Source organism: Sciurus carolinensis, chromosome 17, assembly GCF_902686445.1.
Source record: "Sciurus carolinensis chromosome 17, mSciCar1.2, whole genome shotgun sequence".
Classification (NCBI taxonomy): domain Eukaryota; kingdom Metazoa; phylum Chordata; class Mammalia; order Rodentia; family Sciuridae; genus Sciurus; species Sciurus carolinensis.
This window is the reverse complement of record NC_062229.1, coordinates 1,971,222-1,988,378: the sequence shown is the minus strand read 5'-3', so window position 1 is coordinate 1,988,378 and position 17,157 is coordinate 1,971,222. Positions and strand designations below refer to the sequence as shown.

The window sequence follows — 17,157 nt, the reverse complement described above, 5'->3', positions numbered from 1 at the left end:
CCCACGGACGAGAGGAGCTGGGTGTATTCCCCGCTTCACTATAGCGCGCAGGCGCACCCCGCCCCCGACGGCGGCAGCAACACAGTAAGTGGCCAGGCGGCCGCTGGCCCAGGCCCAGCCCAGAGGCTGAGAGGACGGCCGGCCAGGGAAGCAGGCGGGGCGGGAGGGTGCAGGCAGCCACTCTGCCTGGGTAAGTACCGGCCTGTCGGCCCGCAGCGGGCACCGCACCAGGCTGGCTCCTGGCACCAGGTGTGGTCAGGTGGGGTCAGGCTGCACAGGTGGCCCTTGGACGGGCTGGGGTCCGGGCCCAGCCCACAGCGCGCCTTCACCGCCGCCCCACTTTTGCAGTAATCTCTATGCAGCCCCCAACCTGGAGCCCAGCGCCCGCCGCCCCCAGAGGCGTCGTCTGCCCCCAAGGCCTGGAGCCCGGAGACCTGGCCCAACCTCATCCTCCTTCGTCCTCCCCCGGACGCTGATGGCCAAGCCCCTCCCTGCCCCATGGGGGCCTGGCGTCCACCACCGACCTGCACCCACGGGCCGGTGACCCTCCAGAGCGTCAAATCGTGTAGTATTTACTTTGCACAGAGAAGGAAGCACCTGTGCGCTTTTTTAGGAAAAAACAAAAAAGAAACAAAAAGCAGGAAGAGAAGAGACTCCACCCGCTACTCTGCGGCCCTCGCCCACCGCGCCCGCCTGTCTGCCAGGGACAGGCCTCCGCCACCCGGGACCTGGCCCAGCTGCCCGCAGAGCCCACACTCCCATCTCAGCCTGGCAGCCTGTGGAGGAGACTAATGGCTGAGAGTGCAAGGGCCACTGTCCAGAGGGTCCTGAGGCCGCCCCCTCCTCACCTGGGAGCAGGACCCCTTCCTCGGCATCACGCGCATCCTCAGCAGTGGCCTTGCACCTGTTTCCTGCCGCTAAGAGGGACAGCGGAGACCAGGCACCCAGCGCCAACGTCAGAGGCTGCAATTCAGACCTCGCACTCGGGTCCCCTACAGCTGCCCTGGTGGAGCCTGGGGCCGGGGACCTAGCTGTCCCTTCCTAGCACACTGTGCCAGAGGAGAGGACCCCCCGGGGAGACACCCCTTTCAAAGCCAAATGTCCGGCTTTGGGAGGAAAGGCGTCCAGGCCTCGGGCCACAGGTCCCAGAGCGGGAGTCCCGGTGAGGGGCCAGGCCGCAGTCAGGCCTGCTCGGCGGGTCAGGGCACGTCCACCCCAGCCGGGGGCTTCCCTCTTTCAGGGATGGCCGTGCATGCTTGCACTTGTCTCCTCCATCAGTGACAGCTGCTCCTAGCCACCATGGCCCCAGACCCTTCTGTGTCTGGACGGGTGGGTTGGAGCCGTCACTGTCCCCCGCAGGACCACTGGAGGGGTGTGTTGGGGTGGCAGGGCCTCAGTGGTGGAGGCAGAGGTGGGCCTGTGGCAAAAGCCACTCTGGCCTTTGTGGGGCAGGACATACAGGGACCAGTCCACCCAGGAACGTGGAAGGCCATCAAGCCCCATGCCACCTCACGCCGCCCTATCGGCCACTCAGGCCCTCCCGGTCTCCAGCCCACAGCAGTGGCAGGGGCCAGCCATCTCCCCACCTCCACCTAGAAGGCCCCTGGAGTCTCTTCGCCCAGGAAAGGGACCTCATGACCTCACAGGGGGCTGCTGCAGGGGCTCAGGCCCATCAGGAGGAGCTCATCTGGGGTCCCCAGCACCCTCCCTCCCTCCCTCTGGCCAAGAAGCGTCGGTTTAGATGCAGAAGCCTTGGCTGTTCACACACTTCCCCGTCTGCTGGCTCCGGTCAGTCCCTGCCCATTCTGTGGAAAGACACCCAGCAGGCACCTTGGGGACACAGGGCAGAGGTCAGAAGGGGCACCTAGCATCTGGATGACCAGCAGGCACAGCTGTGTTGTCACTGCACCTGGGTCCCCAGGGGCCTGGCACCAGGAACACGAATCTGCAGAGGTGGCCTGGAGCGGTGGGCACCACCCCTCATGCAGCCAGAACCGTCCAGGGCGGCTTGGCAAGGCAGGGAGTGGCCGGCGTAGCCCCTCCGGCCTGGGTGGTCACAGCCGGCCTATGCTGGTGGGGCCATGGCAGGAGAGACTCGGGATCTCGTGGACGCCACAGCAGTCACGTTTTTGTGCTAAGTGTCACAAAGAACCCTTGGAGACCCACGTTGTGTTGTGTTTTTTATGCCTTTTGGGGACTGTGAAGCAGATGTCAAAGTTCTCCTGACCTTGTCAAGAGACCATGTTTGCTTGTGATGTGGGGAATCGGGGTGAGGAAAGATCTGTTTATGTCGGGCAAACTCCTGGCCGTCCTCAGACCCCCACAAGGAAGGCGCTGGGCTCGCCCGCCATCTCTCCTCCCGTGGAAATCTGTAAATACTGTCATGATCCACTGCCCTCCCGGCCTGGCTCTCTGATGGCTGCTATTGCTCAGACCGTGGACAGTGTCCACATTACAACTGTATAAACTGTACTGTAAAAACCAAGAGGCATTTTCTCTGAGACTGACGAGGTGGAAACTCCCAGAGTCCCCTTGCGGCCTGTGTCCCTCCTAAGCCATCCCACCACATCCCGCCCCCCGCACCTGGCTCAGTGCAATACTCCTGTCCCCATGGGGTCCCACGCCATGGTACTCTCGCCACAGCCCCTCGGTCCCACCCCGGGATGAACATCCCCCACCTTTTCTCTGGTGGAGAAAACTGCGTCCCCTGTGCCCACCCCATCTCATTATTATGGCCAAGCCAATTCCAAAACGACGGCAAACCTTGTGTGTCTTAAGTATCACCGGGGGTTCCTCGTCCTCAGCCCCTGTGGTCTGGTGTGTGACAATCCAGAGCATGGCTTCCCACGGCACTGACGAGGAGGCCGTGTCCCTCCAACCCAGAGTGGTGGGCACCCCTGACAGTGCGACCACTGCTGGCCCCAGATAGCACTTGTATGAGCCCGGGCCCCCCACCCGGCCACTTCCCCTCTTTTTACGTTGAGGAGATCTCTAATAAATCGGGTATAAACATCGACTTGCCTCTGCCTGCTACTCTGGTTTCCCGTGATCTGGTTGGGAGTTGGAGGACTGCTGAACTGCAGTGGAAAGAAACCTTTGTGAAATTTGTAACAACAGTAAGACCCACCTGTTGTCCCACTGACTCCCGAGGCAGAGGCAGGAGGATCACTAGAGCCCAGGCGTTTGAGGCCAGCCTGGGCAACACAGTAAGACCCAGATACCTGAATGGGTATGACCTCTGCACTACAGTTCAGCTCAGAAAACATTTCAAAGCCTTCCCTCATCATTCACGAGTCCCAGCTCAAAGGACAGACCCCATCCCCAAAATCTTCATTCCTACCAGAGTTGATCCAAGGAAGTGAAGTAGGGACCTCTTTAGGAGGACAATATTTCTCTAAGTTAGAAACTGCACTGAAGGCAGACCCTGCCTGTAAGCAAGCCCTGGGAATGATGGACTTGGAAAGAGATGGACACTTGGGTCTCTAGCTGTCTTCCTTACTTCCAGTAATAGCATATAGTGCACAGGAGGCAGCTTGGGGTAGAATGTCTGCCCCATATGTAAGGCTGGTTCTGCAAACAACAAGAAGGCTGGCTCTCAGGAACCCATCTACGTGTCTTCAAAACAAGGTCAGGCCATCCTGACTTCCTCCACCCCATGGCCAGCAGGATCATTATCAGGAGCAAGAGGAGTGGCTTCTGGGTTTCCTTTGGAGGAGCAGAGCACACACAGCCAGCATTTATGGCCTGTCATGTTGTATCTGGAGATAGGCGTTTAAGAACAGTTAGCTTAAAACACTAAGTATCGGCGCCCTCCAAACAGGCACCCTGGCCAGCTGTGGGCAGACTGCTGGTGGGCAGCAGCCATGGGCTGAGGGAGCTGGGGCCTCCAGACCTGCCCCCTGCTGTCCCACACTCCCCGCTGACCCATGGAACTCCACCTAGGAGCTAGTCCTGGGCTTATCTCTCCCCAGGATCCAAACGACAGATCCCAATTCCACTCTACCTCACTGGGGTGAGGAGGGGTGTTAAATGCCTTTCCCTCTCCAAACCTGTTTCCCCATCTATAAAATGGGTTGATGGGCATTTCAGGAAGTCATTCAAGTTTTCAAGAAGCTTAACCTGAGAAATGCACAGCTGTTCACCGCCAGGTGGTGGAGCACGGTGGCAGACCGGCATCTAAGACTTGCTGCCTCCGGTTCTTCTGGAGCAATCTGGACTCCAACTGTCCGTCTTCCCTGTTCCCCGCCTTCCCGAAACCGTGCTCCCGGACACACCTTCTCCTGTGGCCACGCCCTCTCCTGTTCCACCTCCTAGGCTCCGCCCAACAGGCTCCACTTCCCCCTTGGACCCACCTCCCAAGACCTCGCTCCGTTCCTGGTTCGTCTTGGCTCCGCCCACAGTTCCCCAGGTCCCCTAAGGCGCGAGGACCCGCCCGGGACAGCCTACAGTACTGCCTGAAGGAGGAGTGCTCCGGCTCTGGAGACGACGGTCCAATCGGAGTCCGTCACGCGGACCGCATCCGCGGACAGGGAGGAGGCTCTGGGGTATGGGGTCCTTGCCGGCTGGAGACACCGGAGGGGCTGTTCTCTAAGCTCAGGCGCGACCTGGGCAGCCCCGCGCGCGACGAGGCCGAGGAAGGCCCCCGGAGGGGGCCGGCTCTTTGCGTCTGCGCCGCCGCCGCCGCCAATGGGTCGAGATACACGCTCGCGCTCGCGGTCCGTGGGGCGCAGGAGCCGAAGGCAGCGGAACCAGAGCGGAAGTCGGAGCCGGAGCAGAAGTCGGAGTGGGAGCCATGAGCGGCGAAGCCGGCGGCGCCGGGAGGACGAGCGACGGCGCAGGCGGAGGCGGCGGAGTCGGGAGCGCAGGTGGGACGGCCGTGGGCGGCGCAGGGGAGGCCAGTGTCCTCCACTTCGGGAGCTGGGAGACCCTCGACGTGTCAGGGCGGGCTTCCCGGAGAAGGGGCTGTCGGCACCCGGCAGGGCGGCCGCTGGTTAGAGGGGCCGCAGGGAGCGAGGCGCCGGGCAGCAGGAGGTGAGGCGGCGCGGTAGCAGGAGGCCGGGCGGTGCAGAGCCCGAGTGCGTGGAAGCTGGCCATTGTCGGGAGGGAGCCGGGGAGCCGGGGGAGGATATCGAGCGGGAAAGTGACAGCTACCTTTGGCTTTCGCAGGCAAGGACTGGGGACTTGGCAGGAGTGGCACCAGGGTGGGTGGTGCAGTTGTCCCCGGTAGACGGCCGTCCTGCTGGGAGGCATGGTGGAAAAGTGCGTGGAGTTGAGAGGGACTTTGGAAGTAGAGGTGGCAGCCCTTGCAAGTGCCAAGGGAGAAGGGCGATGGCAGGTAGTGGATCTCGGCTGACTCCCAGAGCCTAGTCTCAGCTTCCCCGGAGTCCACAGCCCTTTTCTCCTGGAGATGGGGCATTTGACCAGGCTCGCCTGAGTCCACCAGGCACAAGGAAAACAGGACAGTGACCCCCAGACCTGGGTCCCAGTACTGACTCAGTCCTAGGTGGCTGTGATGCTCAGGCCAGTCCTGCCCCTCTGTGGTCCCAGTTTGCCCATCTGTGTGCTCGAGTCTCCACAGGGTTTCTCCAGCTGTTGTCCATACCATAGCCAGAATGGTGTAGTAAAACACGCTTTCCCTTTGAGTCTGATAAATGGATTGTCACCCAGGAATTCTGGGAAGATACAAGTGGCAGGATAAAGAGAGAGATGACCTGGGGGTCAGCAAACTATAGCCTATGCACCAAGAATAGCTTCTACTTTTTTAAACGCCAAGAGAGGGAAAATCAAAAGTAGATGTGTAGTTCGTGACCCCTGAGGATCATATAAAGTTCACATCTTCGTGTCAAGAAGTAAAGCTTTGGGCTGGGGTTGTGGCTCAGTGAAAGAGTGCTTGCCTGGCATGTGTGAGTTCCTGGTCCAAGCCTCAGCACCGCATACAAATAAATAAAATAAAGGTCTGTTGACAAAAAATTATATACACTTAAAAAAAAGAAGTAGAGCTTTGATGGAACACAGCCATGTTGTGCCCTGTCCACAGCTGGGTCTGCGCCACAACAGCAGAGTTGAGTGCTCGTTCACAGTCTGTGTGGCAATCAAAACTGAAAACATTTACCATCCTGTCCCTTGCACTAAAAGTTTGCTGAGTCTGGTTGAAGTCCCAGGGTTTAAGTAAGACCCTGGTTTAAATGAACTTGAATTTAGCATTGGGTTAAGCATGGCAGTAAGTCTCGTCATCATCAGCTTGGTCTTTTTCTGTGTACTCTTTTCTGGTATCAGTCATTCACAGTGATTATCCGTCAGATATGTAATTAGAGTTGGTATCATTCATGATAACAAATCTGAATTTGCAGTCAGTATTCGAAATCCCCAAAATGGTTGGTTTTCAGAGTTTAGGTGTTTTGACATGAGCCGAAAAGGTAAAGTCTTTAAACAAAAAAGTGCTTGGTTGTGGTTTTCTGCCTTCAAAGACCCAGGACATTAAAGAAGTCACTCCAGTGACCTGTGCCTGGTGGACCCCTGATGTCCTTTAAATCAGTTTAAGCGTTGCTTACACCTGGAGGCCTACCCTGACACTTTGAACGAGGTCAGGGCCTCTGGTTCCTGCTCTTGCAGTCCAGCTCACGTCCCGCTGCCCTGACTGCCCCTCCTCAGCCACCCTGGCCTCCCGGCAGAGGACAGAACCTCCTTGCCGGTCTTTGAATATGCCAGACTTGTTCCTTCCTCAGGGCCTTTGCTTCTGCTGTTCTTCCTTCCTGGAATACCCTCCCCCCCATCCCCACATGTCCCCTTAGCTCCTCTCCACTTCCTGGAGGCCTCTGCTCCATGTCACCACCTCAGAGCGGCCCCCTGACTTGTCTGACCTGCAGCACCCCCAGTCACTAGTCTTTGTGACTTACCACAGCGGTGTGTGGAGTGTAGGGGTATGTGGTTTTCAGGGGGGCCCCGGGTAGCGAGCCCAAGAAGGCAGGAGTGTCAGGGTTTTGTTCCCTGCCGTGTCCTCAGAACTGGGGACAGTACCTCGCAGTCAGCATGCGCTTGATAAACATCTGAGCAGTAGGCACTAAGTGGGCCTTGACGGGCGCTCTCCTTAGGTCGGATTCAGAGGAAGAACGGTGGCCGCGACCGGGCAGGCAAAGCCGGAGCCCCGCTGCACCCCAGTGGTGCTCTCGGGATCGGTCCTCGCAGTCTGACTCTGGGGAGGAGCAGCTGCGGGGCTCATGGGCCCGCCGCAGGCGCCGGCGCTCTTGGTCCCCCAGCTCCTTAGCATCCAGTGCAGCGTCCCCGGGGCGTCCCCAGAGCCCTGGGGCGGCAGCGGCAGCGCTGAGCCAGCAGCAGAGCCTGCAGGAGCGGCTTCGGCTGCGGGAAGAGCGGAAGCAGCAGGAGGAACTGCTGAAGGCCTTTGAGACCCCCGAGGAGAAGCGCGCACGGCGGCTTGCCAAGAAGGAGGCCAAGGAGCGCAAGAAACGCGAGAAGATGGGCTGGGGCGAGGAGTACATGGGCTACACCAACACCGACAACCCTTTCGGCGACAACAACCTGCTGGGCACCTTCATCTGGAACAAGGTGAGCGACGCGGCTCGTGCCCCGCATGCTCCAGGCGCCTCCGCCTGCGCTCGGACAGAGCTGGAAGCTGGATTTGCTTTTTTGGTGCTTAGGATTGAAGCCACATGCCGAGTTGTGCTGTCCCACCGAGGTCCACTCAGCCCCCAAAAGACATTCTGTTTTAAGTGATCCGGTGCTGGTGTGGCGCTCAGGGCCTCGAATGCACTGAGCGTGCCTCAGCGTGACGAAGGTGGCACACACGTGCACCACGTACTCCTGCTTCCACCATGGAGACTGCAGCTGCTTCCACAGCCATGGGTGCTGTGGTTTGTCATTTTGTCCGCTGACCAGTTAGCCCTCAGCCCTGGGCACGAGGCCGACACCTGCAGCCGCTTTCTCACTGTGTGCTGCCAAAGGTGACTCCAGCAAGGGTCCCCCCTGCCTCTTTGGCCTCACATGCTCACCGGCAGACCCTTGGTGGCCCTTGGCCTGTGGCATCCCTCCAGCTGCTGCTCAGCTGTCACATGACGTCCCCATACCTGTGTCTTCACATGACCTTCTCTTTGCGTGCCTTTGTCCCGGGCATCTCTCCTGGGAAGACAGTCTCAGGGCCCAGCACGCCAGGCGGCCTTGGCTCAGCTCCCCAGTTCCTGTGCCATCTTCCACTGAGGCATGCCCACGGTCCCAGCACCCAGAGCAGCTCCCACCAGTGCAGAGACAGCGTACAGGGTACCGTCCCCGCCCAGGCCGAGCGTGGGGAGCAGCTGCGGCACACAGCTCGGGGCACCCCAGCCACTGGCACCGCCGCCCCTCTGCCATGTCTGCTGCCCCTCTGCTCTTCAGACCTCAGCTGACGCGTTCCCTCTCCAGAGAGGACGCGTTGGCCCTGCCCCTGTGCCTTTATCAGTATCAAGGAAGTGCTTCCAAACCCACCCGCCAGGTCCTGCCGCAGGCGCTGGGTGCGCAGCCGTGTCCCCACTGGCAGCTATGGAGGCAGGAGTGCTGTCACTGCCACCAGGGCTGCAGAGGGCCTGGAGTGACGTGGCCACTGAGGGCTCCAGAGCCGGACAGCCCCAGGGCATCTGGAAGCACGTTTTTCTGGGTCCCAGGGGGATTGAGCACCCTCACAGGTGTTGGGATCCTGGGTCGGGGGCAGTCACAACTGCTAGATGATGTCAGAGGGTTCAAGGTCATTGGACCAGAGCCAATTGTGTGCTAAGCCTGCACCCTCACGCCCTCTGTCAAAGGAGAGGGACATAAAGGAGAGGAGAACACTTGCTACGCACTGGTGCCCCTTGGGGTTTGAGTTGGAGAACCATTTACCTCCTTCTCCATGGTGACCCTGGCAAGGTCGCAGACTAAGTACCCTCGGTCCCTGTGCCACTGCCTCTGCCCTTGCCACATGTGGTCAGGAATCTTGACACACTGAGGCCTGGCCTCCATGGGGTCTCTGCAGCAGACTCTGTGAACCTGGTGAGGCCCCAGGACTGCCTGGGAGAGCTGCTTGCAGGGCCTCCTGCAGGGTGGGGTGGGGTCAGGACAGCACTTCAGTTCTGCTGCTGGTGGTGGCCCTGCTACTGTGTGCCACGTTGTATGGGTTGGCTTTGGGGACACACTGGGCATCAGATGCGCAGCCACAGGCAGGCACTCTTCTCTACAAAGGAGAGGCTTCAGCCAGTTAGTGCTCTTGAGGAGGTCAGGGCTCACCGGGAAGCTGAACAGCTCAGTGCAGGTGGCGACTGTGCTCAGTGGGTGTGAATGTTGTTCTAGGCTCTGGAGAAGAAGGGGATCAGCCACCTGGAGGAAAAGGAGCTGAAGGAGCGGAACAAGAGGATCCAGGAGGACAATCGGCTGGAGCTACAGAAGGTATGGGCACTCAGGGTTCGCCCCACCCAGTGTCAGGAGGGCTTCACTCTGCAGAGCCTGGAGGCTGACTCACCAGGTGTAAGACCCACAGGACTTGGTTAGTTTGTATGCGGAGTCCAGGGGCCTGGCTTCAGGCACAGCTGGATCCAGGTTTCTACTCTCCTCTGGACTTTACTTCCAGATGCTCTTTTGAGGTGGCCCTGATCACTCCCAGTTGCTAGGTATCCTGTAAAAAGGGGGGACATCTTGCCCCAGGGTCTTTCCAGCACCTCAGGACTCTGGAGCCATCTCCGTGTGCAGGGCAGGGGCCCATTGCGCAGCCACCCACGGCGGGCCTCTCACCTGGCATGCTGCCTGCAGGTGAAGCAGCTGCGACTGGAGCGGGAGCGAGAGAAGGCCATGCGCGAGCAGGAGCTGGAGCTGCTGCAGCGGGAGAAGGAGGCAGAGCACTTCAAGACCTGGGAGGAGCAGGAGGACAACTTCCACCTGCAGCAGGCCAAGCTGCGGTAGGCTGCTGTGCCCCACGCCACTGTCACAGGCTACACGCCTGCTTCCACCCGCACTCTCACACTGAGCCCACGAGGGCCGTTCCTCATCAGCATGACGGACATGGACAGCCGGGCTATGGCGGCGTGTCCAGGCCCAGGCCCGGCCCCTCCTTGCCATGCCGGTTGCTGGCAGCACTGGCCCCAGCGAGGGACTCCCTCCTGGTGACCTCAAGCTCTCCCCCCCTCCACTGGGGCTAGACCAAGTTCAGCTCCTGGAACATGTCCCTGTGGGTGCAGAGCTAAAGCCCAGTGGGAGGTGGTGCCCTCTGGTCCCCTGACCCGCCTTCACTTCAGGGCCACACAAGAGCCAGGTCCAGGGCAGCCCCAGAGGCCCTCGAGGCCTCCCTCCATCCGGCCTCTCGTCAGGGCATGCTCCCCGCCCTGCCTTGGCCAGCCTCTGCCTCCTGGCTGCTCCTGCTCCCCCTCCTCCGGGAAGCCTTCCCGGGAGTTCATCTCCTGCCCTGCACAGAGCAGGGCCTTCAGCAAGGAGAGGGCACCTGGCTCCAGTTCACGTCGCATACCCCACAGCTCCAAGATCCGCATCCGGGATGGGCGGGCGAAGCCCATCGACCTGCTGGCCAAGTACATCAGCGCCGAGGATGACGACCTGGCCGTGGAGATGCACGAACCCTACACCTTCCTCAATGGCCTCACGGTGGCCGACATGGAAGACCTGCTGGAGGACATCCAGGTACCGGGCCGCGCCCTGCCTGGCCGCCCCCTGCCCCGCCCTCCTGCCCTGACCACCCCCCTGCCCCCCAGGTGTACATGGAGCTGGAGCAAGGCAAGAACGCGGACTTCTGGCGGGACATGACCGTCATCACCGAGGACGAGATCGCCAAACTCCGCAAGCTGGAGGCCTCGGGCAAGGGCCCAGGTAACTGTGGGGCCAGTACTGCCCCAACGGGAGACCTGAGGGCCGGCCGGGCAGCTGCTGGAGTAGGTGGGAGCCACTCCAGGGCCTGGTACCCTGTGCAGCCTGCGCGGCCTTGTAGCCACTGGGGGGCAGAGGAGCTGCAGGCCCTGGTTCAGCTGCCTCTGCCTGACGCAGGCTGCCCGGGAGCCCAGGGCTGTCCAGACCAGTCCCGATCGTGCCTCCAGAGCCCCAGCCGTTGGCCTAGAGCCTCAGGCCCTCCTTAGCCTGTCCAGTCCCATGTGGCTCCTTGACCCTCTGCCACCAGCAGGGCTTGGAGAAGCCAGCCTTTCAGGCCGGGGTGGTCCTGTCCCGCCTCCCCCACCATGTGCCCACAGCAGCGGTGCACTGGCTCCCCAGCCCGGCACAGTGCCAGGCAAGCAATGCAGAGAGCCTGGCGGTGGTGCTGTTGCAGAGGTACCTTTGTCCTGGTGGGTGGGGCGGCCCTCATGAGGGGGTTCTCACGAGCACGAGTGGGGGTGGGTAGGCAGGTGGAGTGCGCAGATGCAGACAGCAGAGCCAGCCTGAGCCCAGGACCAAAGGAGGCTGGCTGTGAGGCCACTCTGCCCGGGGCTGCAGCGAGCGGCCTGATGGGCAGGTGGGGCCAGGCATGGGGCTTGGTCTTGGCAGCACCTTGCTTCTTTCTGGGACCTTAATCTGGCAAGGAGGGCCTTGTACCGGGCCCCATCCTGTGGTGATGGTCTCCAGACTCCATGCAGAAGAGGGGGCTTATTGGTCATGGGTGGCTCTCCCTGCCAGGGTGCATTGCCTTTCATAAGCCTGTTCGGGGGAACAAGGCACAGAGAGAATGAGCCACTTGCCCAGGGCCACACAGCTGGAACTGGCAAAGCCAAAGTGTGGCGTCTGGCTGCTGGGCCCCTCCTCCCAGCCTCCATGTGGTCCTGCAGGGTATGTTGGAGAAAGTCTATAAGCGGGGCCGTAGAGTACTCACTGAGGACCGGGACGCTGAGGTCCCCAAACCCAGTGTCACTCACCTGGGCAGGACCAGGAGCCACGGTCCAGCCTCCCCTACTAGCACTCAGAGGTCTCAGGGCCAGGCCCTCAACATCTCCCAACCCAGGTCCCTGTCTCTCTCCAGCCTTGTGCGGGGGCAGGGGGTGCTGCTGGGCCAAGGGCAGGGGGAGGGCTGGCCTGCTGAGCAGCGCAACCCCACCCTCCGCAGGGGAGCGCCGCGAGGGGGTCAACGCCTCGGTCAGCTCTGACGTGCAGTCGGTGTTCAAGGGGAAGACGTACAGCCAGCTGCAGGTCATCTTCCAGGGCATCGAGGGCAAGATCCGCGCCGGTGGCCCCAACCTGGACATGGGCTACTGGGAGAGCCTGCTGCAGCAGCTGCGAGCCCACATGGCCAGGGCCAGGTGAGCCTCGGCCTTTGCTTTCCTCTCAGGACCTTGCTGGGAACCCCTGCAGACCAGGGCCATGCAGGAAGGTGATACTGGGGCCACCAGCCTAGTGTCAGCTCCCCCCCACCCGGCCCAGATCTCCCTCTGCCCTTTAACAAGTACCTGAGTGGCTCCAGCCACCAGGCCTCACTGCCTGGAGTCAGGCGTCACAGGAAGCCCTGGGCTGCTGTCCCCGCCTGCCTGCACGGGCCCTGTCTCCCAGCCTCCGCAGCTGTGCACGAATTCCCCGCGTGCTTGGCTCGGTCTTGTAAACACAGCGTCTGGTCCCCGTGCCGCCTGCCACTGTTATTGTATAAATGCCTCCAAATTTGTCCTGATCAGTGTCCTGCTGGGCCCCCACTTTTGATCCGTCCCAGCCTTGGCCGTTTGGGTCATGTCCCCTTGTGCATGCCCTAGGATGTGGACTGTGTCCCCTGCCACCGGCTCCCATGGTTCACACGGTCCTGGTGGCCAAAAGCCTTGACTTGGGTTTGCTGTCCCTGGCTGGCCCCTCAGCTCCAGTTTCCTGGGGAAGGCAGGGTCGGAGTGGGTTTGAGGGCACAAGGGCAGGGCATGCCCTCAGCCCGGCTGCCGCCCTGTTGCAGGCTGCGGGAGCGCCACCAGGACGTGCTGCGGCAGAAGCTGTACAAGCTGAAGCAGGAGCAGGGCGTGGAGAGCGGGCCGCTGTTCCCCATTCTGAAGCAGGAGCCCCCGTCCCCCAGCCACAGGTAGGCGGCGGGCAGTGTGGCGGGCGGGCGGGTGCTGCGGGCAGCGCGGCGACTGCCTGGCCCACCGTTCCCTCCTGTGCAGCCTGGAGCCTGAGGAGCCGGACCCCACGCCGCCGGGGCCTTCTGTAGAGGCCGGGCCCGCCGAGTCGGAGGGCGACGCCGCAGCCCCGGCGGAGGGCGAGGCCGAGGGCGAGGCGGTGCTCATGGAGGAGGACCTGATCCAGCAGAGCCTGGACGACTACGACGCGGGCAGGTACAGCCCGCGCCTGCTCACAGCGCACGAGCTGCCGCTGGACGCGCACGTGCTGGAGCCCGATGAGGACCTGCAGCGCCTGCAGCTGTCGCGCCAGCAGCTTCAGGTCACAGGTGGGAGGCGGAAGCCGGGGGGGGCGGGGCCGGGGGCGGGGCCGCGGCCGCTGGGGCAGGGTGGGAGCCAGGGCGGGGCCGGGGGCGGGGCCGGGGGCGGGGCGCTGACGCAGCCCGCTCGCAGGAGACGCCAGCGAGAGCGCGGAGGACATCTTCTTCCGGCGGGCCAAGGAGGGCATGGGCCAGGACGAGGCGCAGTTCAGCGTGGAGATGCCGCTGACCGGCAGGGCCTACCTGTGGGCCGACAAGTACCGGCCGCGCAAGCCGCGCTTCTTCAACCGCGTGCACACGGGCTTCGAGTGGAACAAGTACAACCAGACGCACTACGACTTCGACAACCCGCCGCCCAAGATCGTGCAGGGCTACAAGTTCAACATCTTCTACCCCGACCTCATCGACAAGCGCTCCACGCCCGAGTACTTCCTGGAGGCCTGCGCCGACAACCGCGACTTCGCCATCCTGCGCTTCCACGCCGGGCCGCCCTACGAGGACATCGCCTTCAAGATCGTCAACCGCGAGTGGGAGTACTCCCACCGCCACGGCTTCCGCTGCCAGTTCGCCAACGGCATCTTCCAGCTCTGGTTCCACTTCAAGCGCTACCGCTACCGGCGGTGATGGCGGAGGCGGCCTGAGCAGCGGGCGCCATCTGGGGACCACCGCCGGCCCACATCTGCCTCAGGCTGGACCTTCCACCGGGCCTCCCTTCCCCCTTTGTGAAGTGGGGGTGGCCACAAAATCTGCCTCGGCTGAGGGGACAACAGGACAGGATGGCCAGCTGGTGTCCCCCCATGTCCAGAATCTACAGGAGCCCAGCAGCTGTCACTGAGCCTCCCTGGCCTGCAGGCTGAATGAGGCCCAGGCCGGCCTCCACCCTGGCAAGGTGCAGAGGGAACCAGCCTGCACCCAGCCACCTGCCTCCACCAGGAAACCATCCCTTGCCAGGGTCTCAGATGACTGCAGGGCAGGGCAGGGCAGGAGGAGAGGGGCCCAGATGTGGGGTGCCAGTGGTGGGAAGTGTGGGCCCAGGTCCAGCCCCCAGACTGTCACAGCACGTGATCAGCCCCGGGACAGGTTCCAGGGCCCGCCCAGATGGCAGCAGCGGAAGCTGGACCCTCACACACGTTCCAGAAGAGACCAGGCTCTGCAGCCAGGGCCCCAGCTCACCCTGTGAGCCACAGGGTCAGTTCCCCTACCCTAAGGACAGACGCATCGCCCACCAGTGTCCGTCTCAGCCAGGACCGCAGGCGGGTCAGGGGTGGCGAGGGCTTCCCCGGGTGCGCCCCAGGCCTGGTCCTCAGCCACGCAACCCCTCTTCTCAGGTGGCCACCTGGAGGGCCAGACGGGGTGGTGTGTCAGGCAGCCCAGAGGACCCATTCCAGCCCAGGACCTGCCCACCACCTGTTTGATCTGGAGATGATTTTTTGTTTTCTAAAAAGGTTTTTTTAGGTGGGGAAAAAAAATGTAGTTTGGTTTCTCTTGACACGGCCGGCTCCCGAGGGCACGAGCGGGTGAGCCAGCTCTGGGCTGGCAGAAGTGCGGCAGGTGGCATGGCCCTGCCCAGCATGTGCCATGGTGCAGCATCTCAACAGTCACAACCAAGGCCTTTCACACAGCCACAGCACACGAGGTAGCCGGCAGCCGCCCCGGGTGGAGTCACGTGGTCCCCAGGCCTCCTAACCCGCTTCCCAAGGTGGCGCACTGCCACTCTGCCACCAGGAAAGGAGTCAGGCTGCTCTCCCGGGCCAGGCTTCTCAGGAGGGGGAGAGGGAGGCCAGGCGGTGTCGAGGAGCTCCTGGCGTGGAAAGGCAGAGGCCAGGGATGCTGCCCTACACCTGGCGGCACCCAGGCCTGCCCTGGCATCCAGCTGCCCAGGCTGTGGAGCTGCAGTGCCTGTGGGCATCAGGGCCTGCTTCCCTCAGGACAGGGTACCTCCCCTAGCTTCAGCCTCGACTAGGAGCCTCTGATGGGTGGAGGGTGGCAAGTGCATCTGACCAGGGCAGATTAGACTTTCTTTTTTTTGTGGGGGTGGGGATTGAACTGGGGGACACTCAGCTACTGAGCTACATTCCAGCCCTATTTTGTATTTTATTTAGAAATGCGTTCTCCCTGAGTTGCTTAGGACTTCATTAAATTCCTGAGGCTGGCTTTGAACTCGAGATTCTCCTGCCTCAGCCTCCCGAGCACTGGAATGACAGATGTGGCCACCGAGCCCGCTTAGACCATGTTTCGTTAAAGGCTGGGGGTGGCTCGGCCTGGCCTGTGGCTGGAGCTCTGTGCCAGTGCTGCGCACACACCAAGGGCACCCTCTCCACACCAGACCTCGGATCTGACTGTCCCATGTGGGACTCGTGGCAGACGTCACTGGCGATCACAGTGGATCCCCAGCCTGAGAACTTGTGGGGAGCCTGGCGTGAAGGTGGCACTGGTGTCGTGGCCAGGCTGTTGGGCTCTGTGCCCGCCAGGGGCTGCGTGATGGTGCGCATGCCTCTTGTAGGGCCTGGCTTCTCTTGGTCATGCCTGTCTGCAGTCCAGGCAGGGCTTGGCCCCAGGACGTGGACATCTGCAGGCAGAGTGACCATGCAGTGCCGAGGAGGGAGCCCCTGGAGGGATGGGCTCCCGGGAGGATCGACCAAGGGAGAGGGTGGGGCCTGCCATGAGGGGCAGGGAGTAGGTGGGCTGCAGGCCAAGGAAGGAACTGGACCCTCCTGGGGCACTCGGAGCCATGGGAGGTGTGGCCCTCGTGGAGCGTTGGGAGACTTGGTGGCTGGAGGCCCTGCACCCACCCGGCCTCTTCCTTCCCTTGCTGTGTTGGAAGCTAAGAATAGCTGCCCCCTGCACGGCCCCCACCGGAAGCCTCGACCACAGGGGCACATCCTGAGTCCAGCCTCCGTTCCCACCACCAGGCCCCAGGCCACCTTGCCTCCTCCCACCCATGTCTCCTGTGTGCCTTCATATGGGTGGGGACCAAGCAAGGCTGAAAGGTTTCAGGAGGAGGACGCCCAGACAGCCAGGAAGTCAGGGCCCACGCAGCCAGGCATCCCCTCCCTCTGGCCTGCTCCCCGACCCCGTAGGCCACACACACCCTTACTCCCACCTGGCAGAGGCAGCAGGAGAAGAAAGTCAAAGCTGGGTGCTGTGGCCATGCCTGTCAGCCCAGCACTCAGGAGGCTGAGACAGGAGGATGGCAAATTGGAGGCCAGCCTGGGCAACTTAGTGAGACCCTGCCTCAAAATTCTAAGGAAAGGCTGGGTGCCTGCCTATCAAAGTGAGGCTGTGGGTTCAGCCCCAGCACTGAAAAAAATGTAGAAAGTCAAGTGTCCTCCGGCCCCTGTCCAGGCTGTTCCAGAAGGGACACTGGCCTTGTTATCTCAGAGCTGAGGACAGAGGAAGAGTGTGGAATGGCCTCGGTCCACCCTTCCTCAGCACTGCCTGAGCTCCGGCCCTCACCACCTCTTCTTTTTCTGGTACTGGGGGTTGGGTCCAAGGGTGCTTGACCACTGAACCACCTCCCCAGCCCTTTCTGGTTTTTATTTTGAGAGAGCTCGCCAAGTAGCTTAGGCTAAGTAGCTGAGGCTGGCTGGCCTCACACTTGTGCTCTGCCTCAGCCTCCCGAGGTGTGGGGGCTGCAGGTGAGCCCACGCCTGCGCATACCCACCTCCCTGTTGACCTGTTCCCTGAGGCTCCTGCTCCCTCCCCTTCAGAGTCACAGATCCCAAACCTGAGAGACGCCAGCCAGCCCACAAAGGCCCAGTCTCCCATGTCCTTTCCCCAGTGTCTGCCTGGCTCACCCCTCG

General features: G+C 62.0%; 2 protein-coding genes across 6 annotated transcripts in view; both read left to right on the top strand.

Moving 5' to 3' along the window:
• The window catches only part of Pip5k1c (phosphatidylinositol-4-phosphate 5-kinase type 1 gamma), a 31,987-nt gene extending 28,973 nt beyond the window's left edge, over window positions 1–3,014 (top strand). For 4 of the 5 annotated variants that reach the window (XM_047530927.1, XM_047530925.1, XM_047530922.1 and 1 more), the window contains 2 exons: window positions 1–84; window positions 349–3,014. In XM_047530927.1, the coding sequence (XP_047386883.1) occupies window positions 1–84; window positions 349–351 (87 nt within the window). In that variant the 3' untranslated portion in view covers window positions 352–3,014. The remainder of the gene's footprint in view (window positions 85–348) is intronic. The other variant, XM_047530924.1, reaches the window with a different exon arrangement.
• A 1,647-nt stretch (window positions 3,015–4,661) lies between these two features.
• Cactin (cactin, spliceosome C complex subunit) lies at window positions 4,662–15,459 on the top strand. The gene is made up of 10 exons (XM_047530928.1): window positions 4,662–4,865; window positions 7,092–7,563; window positions 9,313–9,408; window positions 9,769–9,914; window positions 10,485–10,647; window positions 10,719–10,833; window positions 12,053–12,245; window positions 12,875–12,997; window positions 13,080–13,363; window positions 13,488–15,459. The coding sequence occupies exons 1-10, from the start codon at window positions 4,687–4,689 to the stop codon at window positions 13,976–13,978; spliced, it is 2,262 nt and encodes a 753-aa protein (XP_047386884.1). The 5' UTR covers window positions 4,662–4,686; the 3' UTR covers window positions 13,979–15,459.
• Window positions 15,460–17,157: the final 1,698 nt, after the last annotated feature.

What these genes read in the sequence shown, in the direction of transcription:
- Cactin (XM_047530928.1), top strand. Translation starts at nt 4,687, where the DNA reads ATGGGTCGAGATACACGCTCGCGCTCGCGGTCCGTGGGGCGCAGGAGC. An exon ending in GCACCTTCATCTGGAACAAG is followed by an intron (nt 7,564 to 9,312) that starts GTGAGCGACGCG and finishes ATGTTGTTCTAG; the next exon opens with GCTCTGGAGAAGAAGGGGAT. An exon ending in CCCCCGTCCCCCAGCCACAG is followed by an intron (nt 12,998 to 13,079) that starts GTAGGCGGCGGG and finishes CCTCCTGTGCAG; the next exon opens with CCTGGAGCCTGAGGAGCCGG.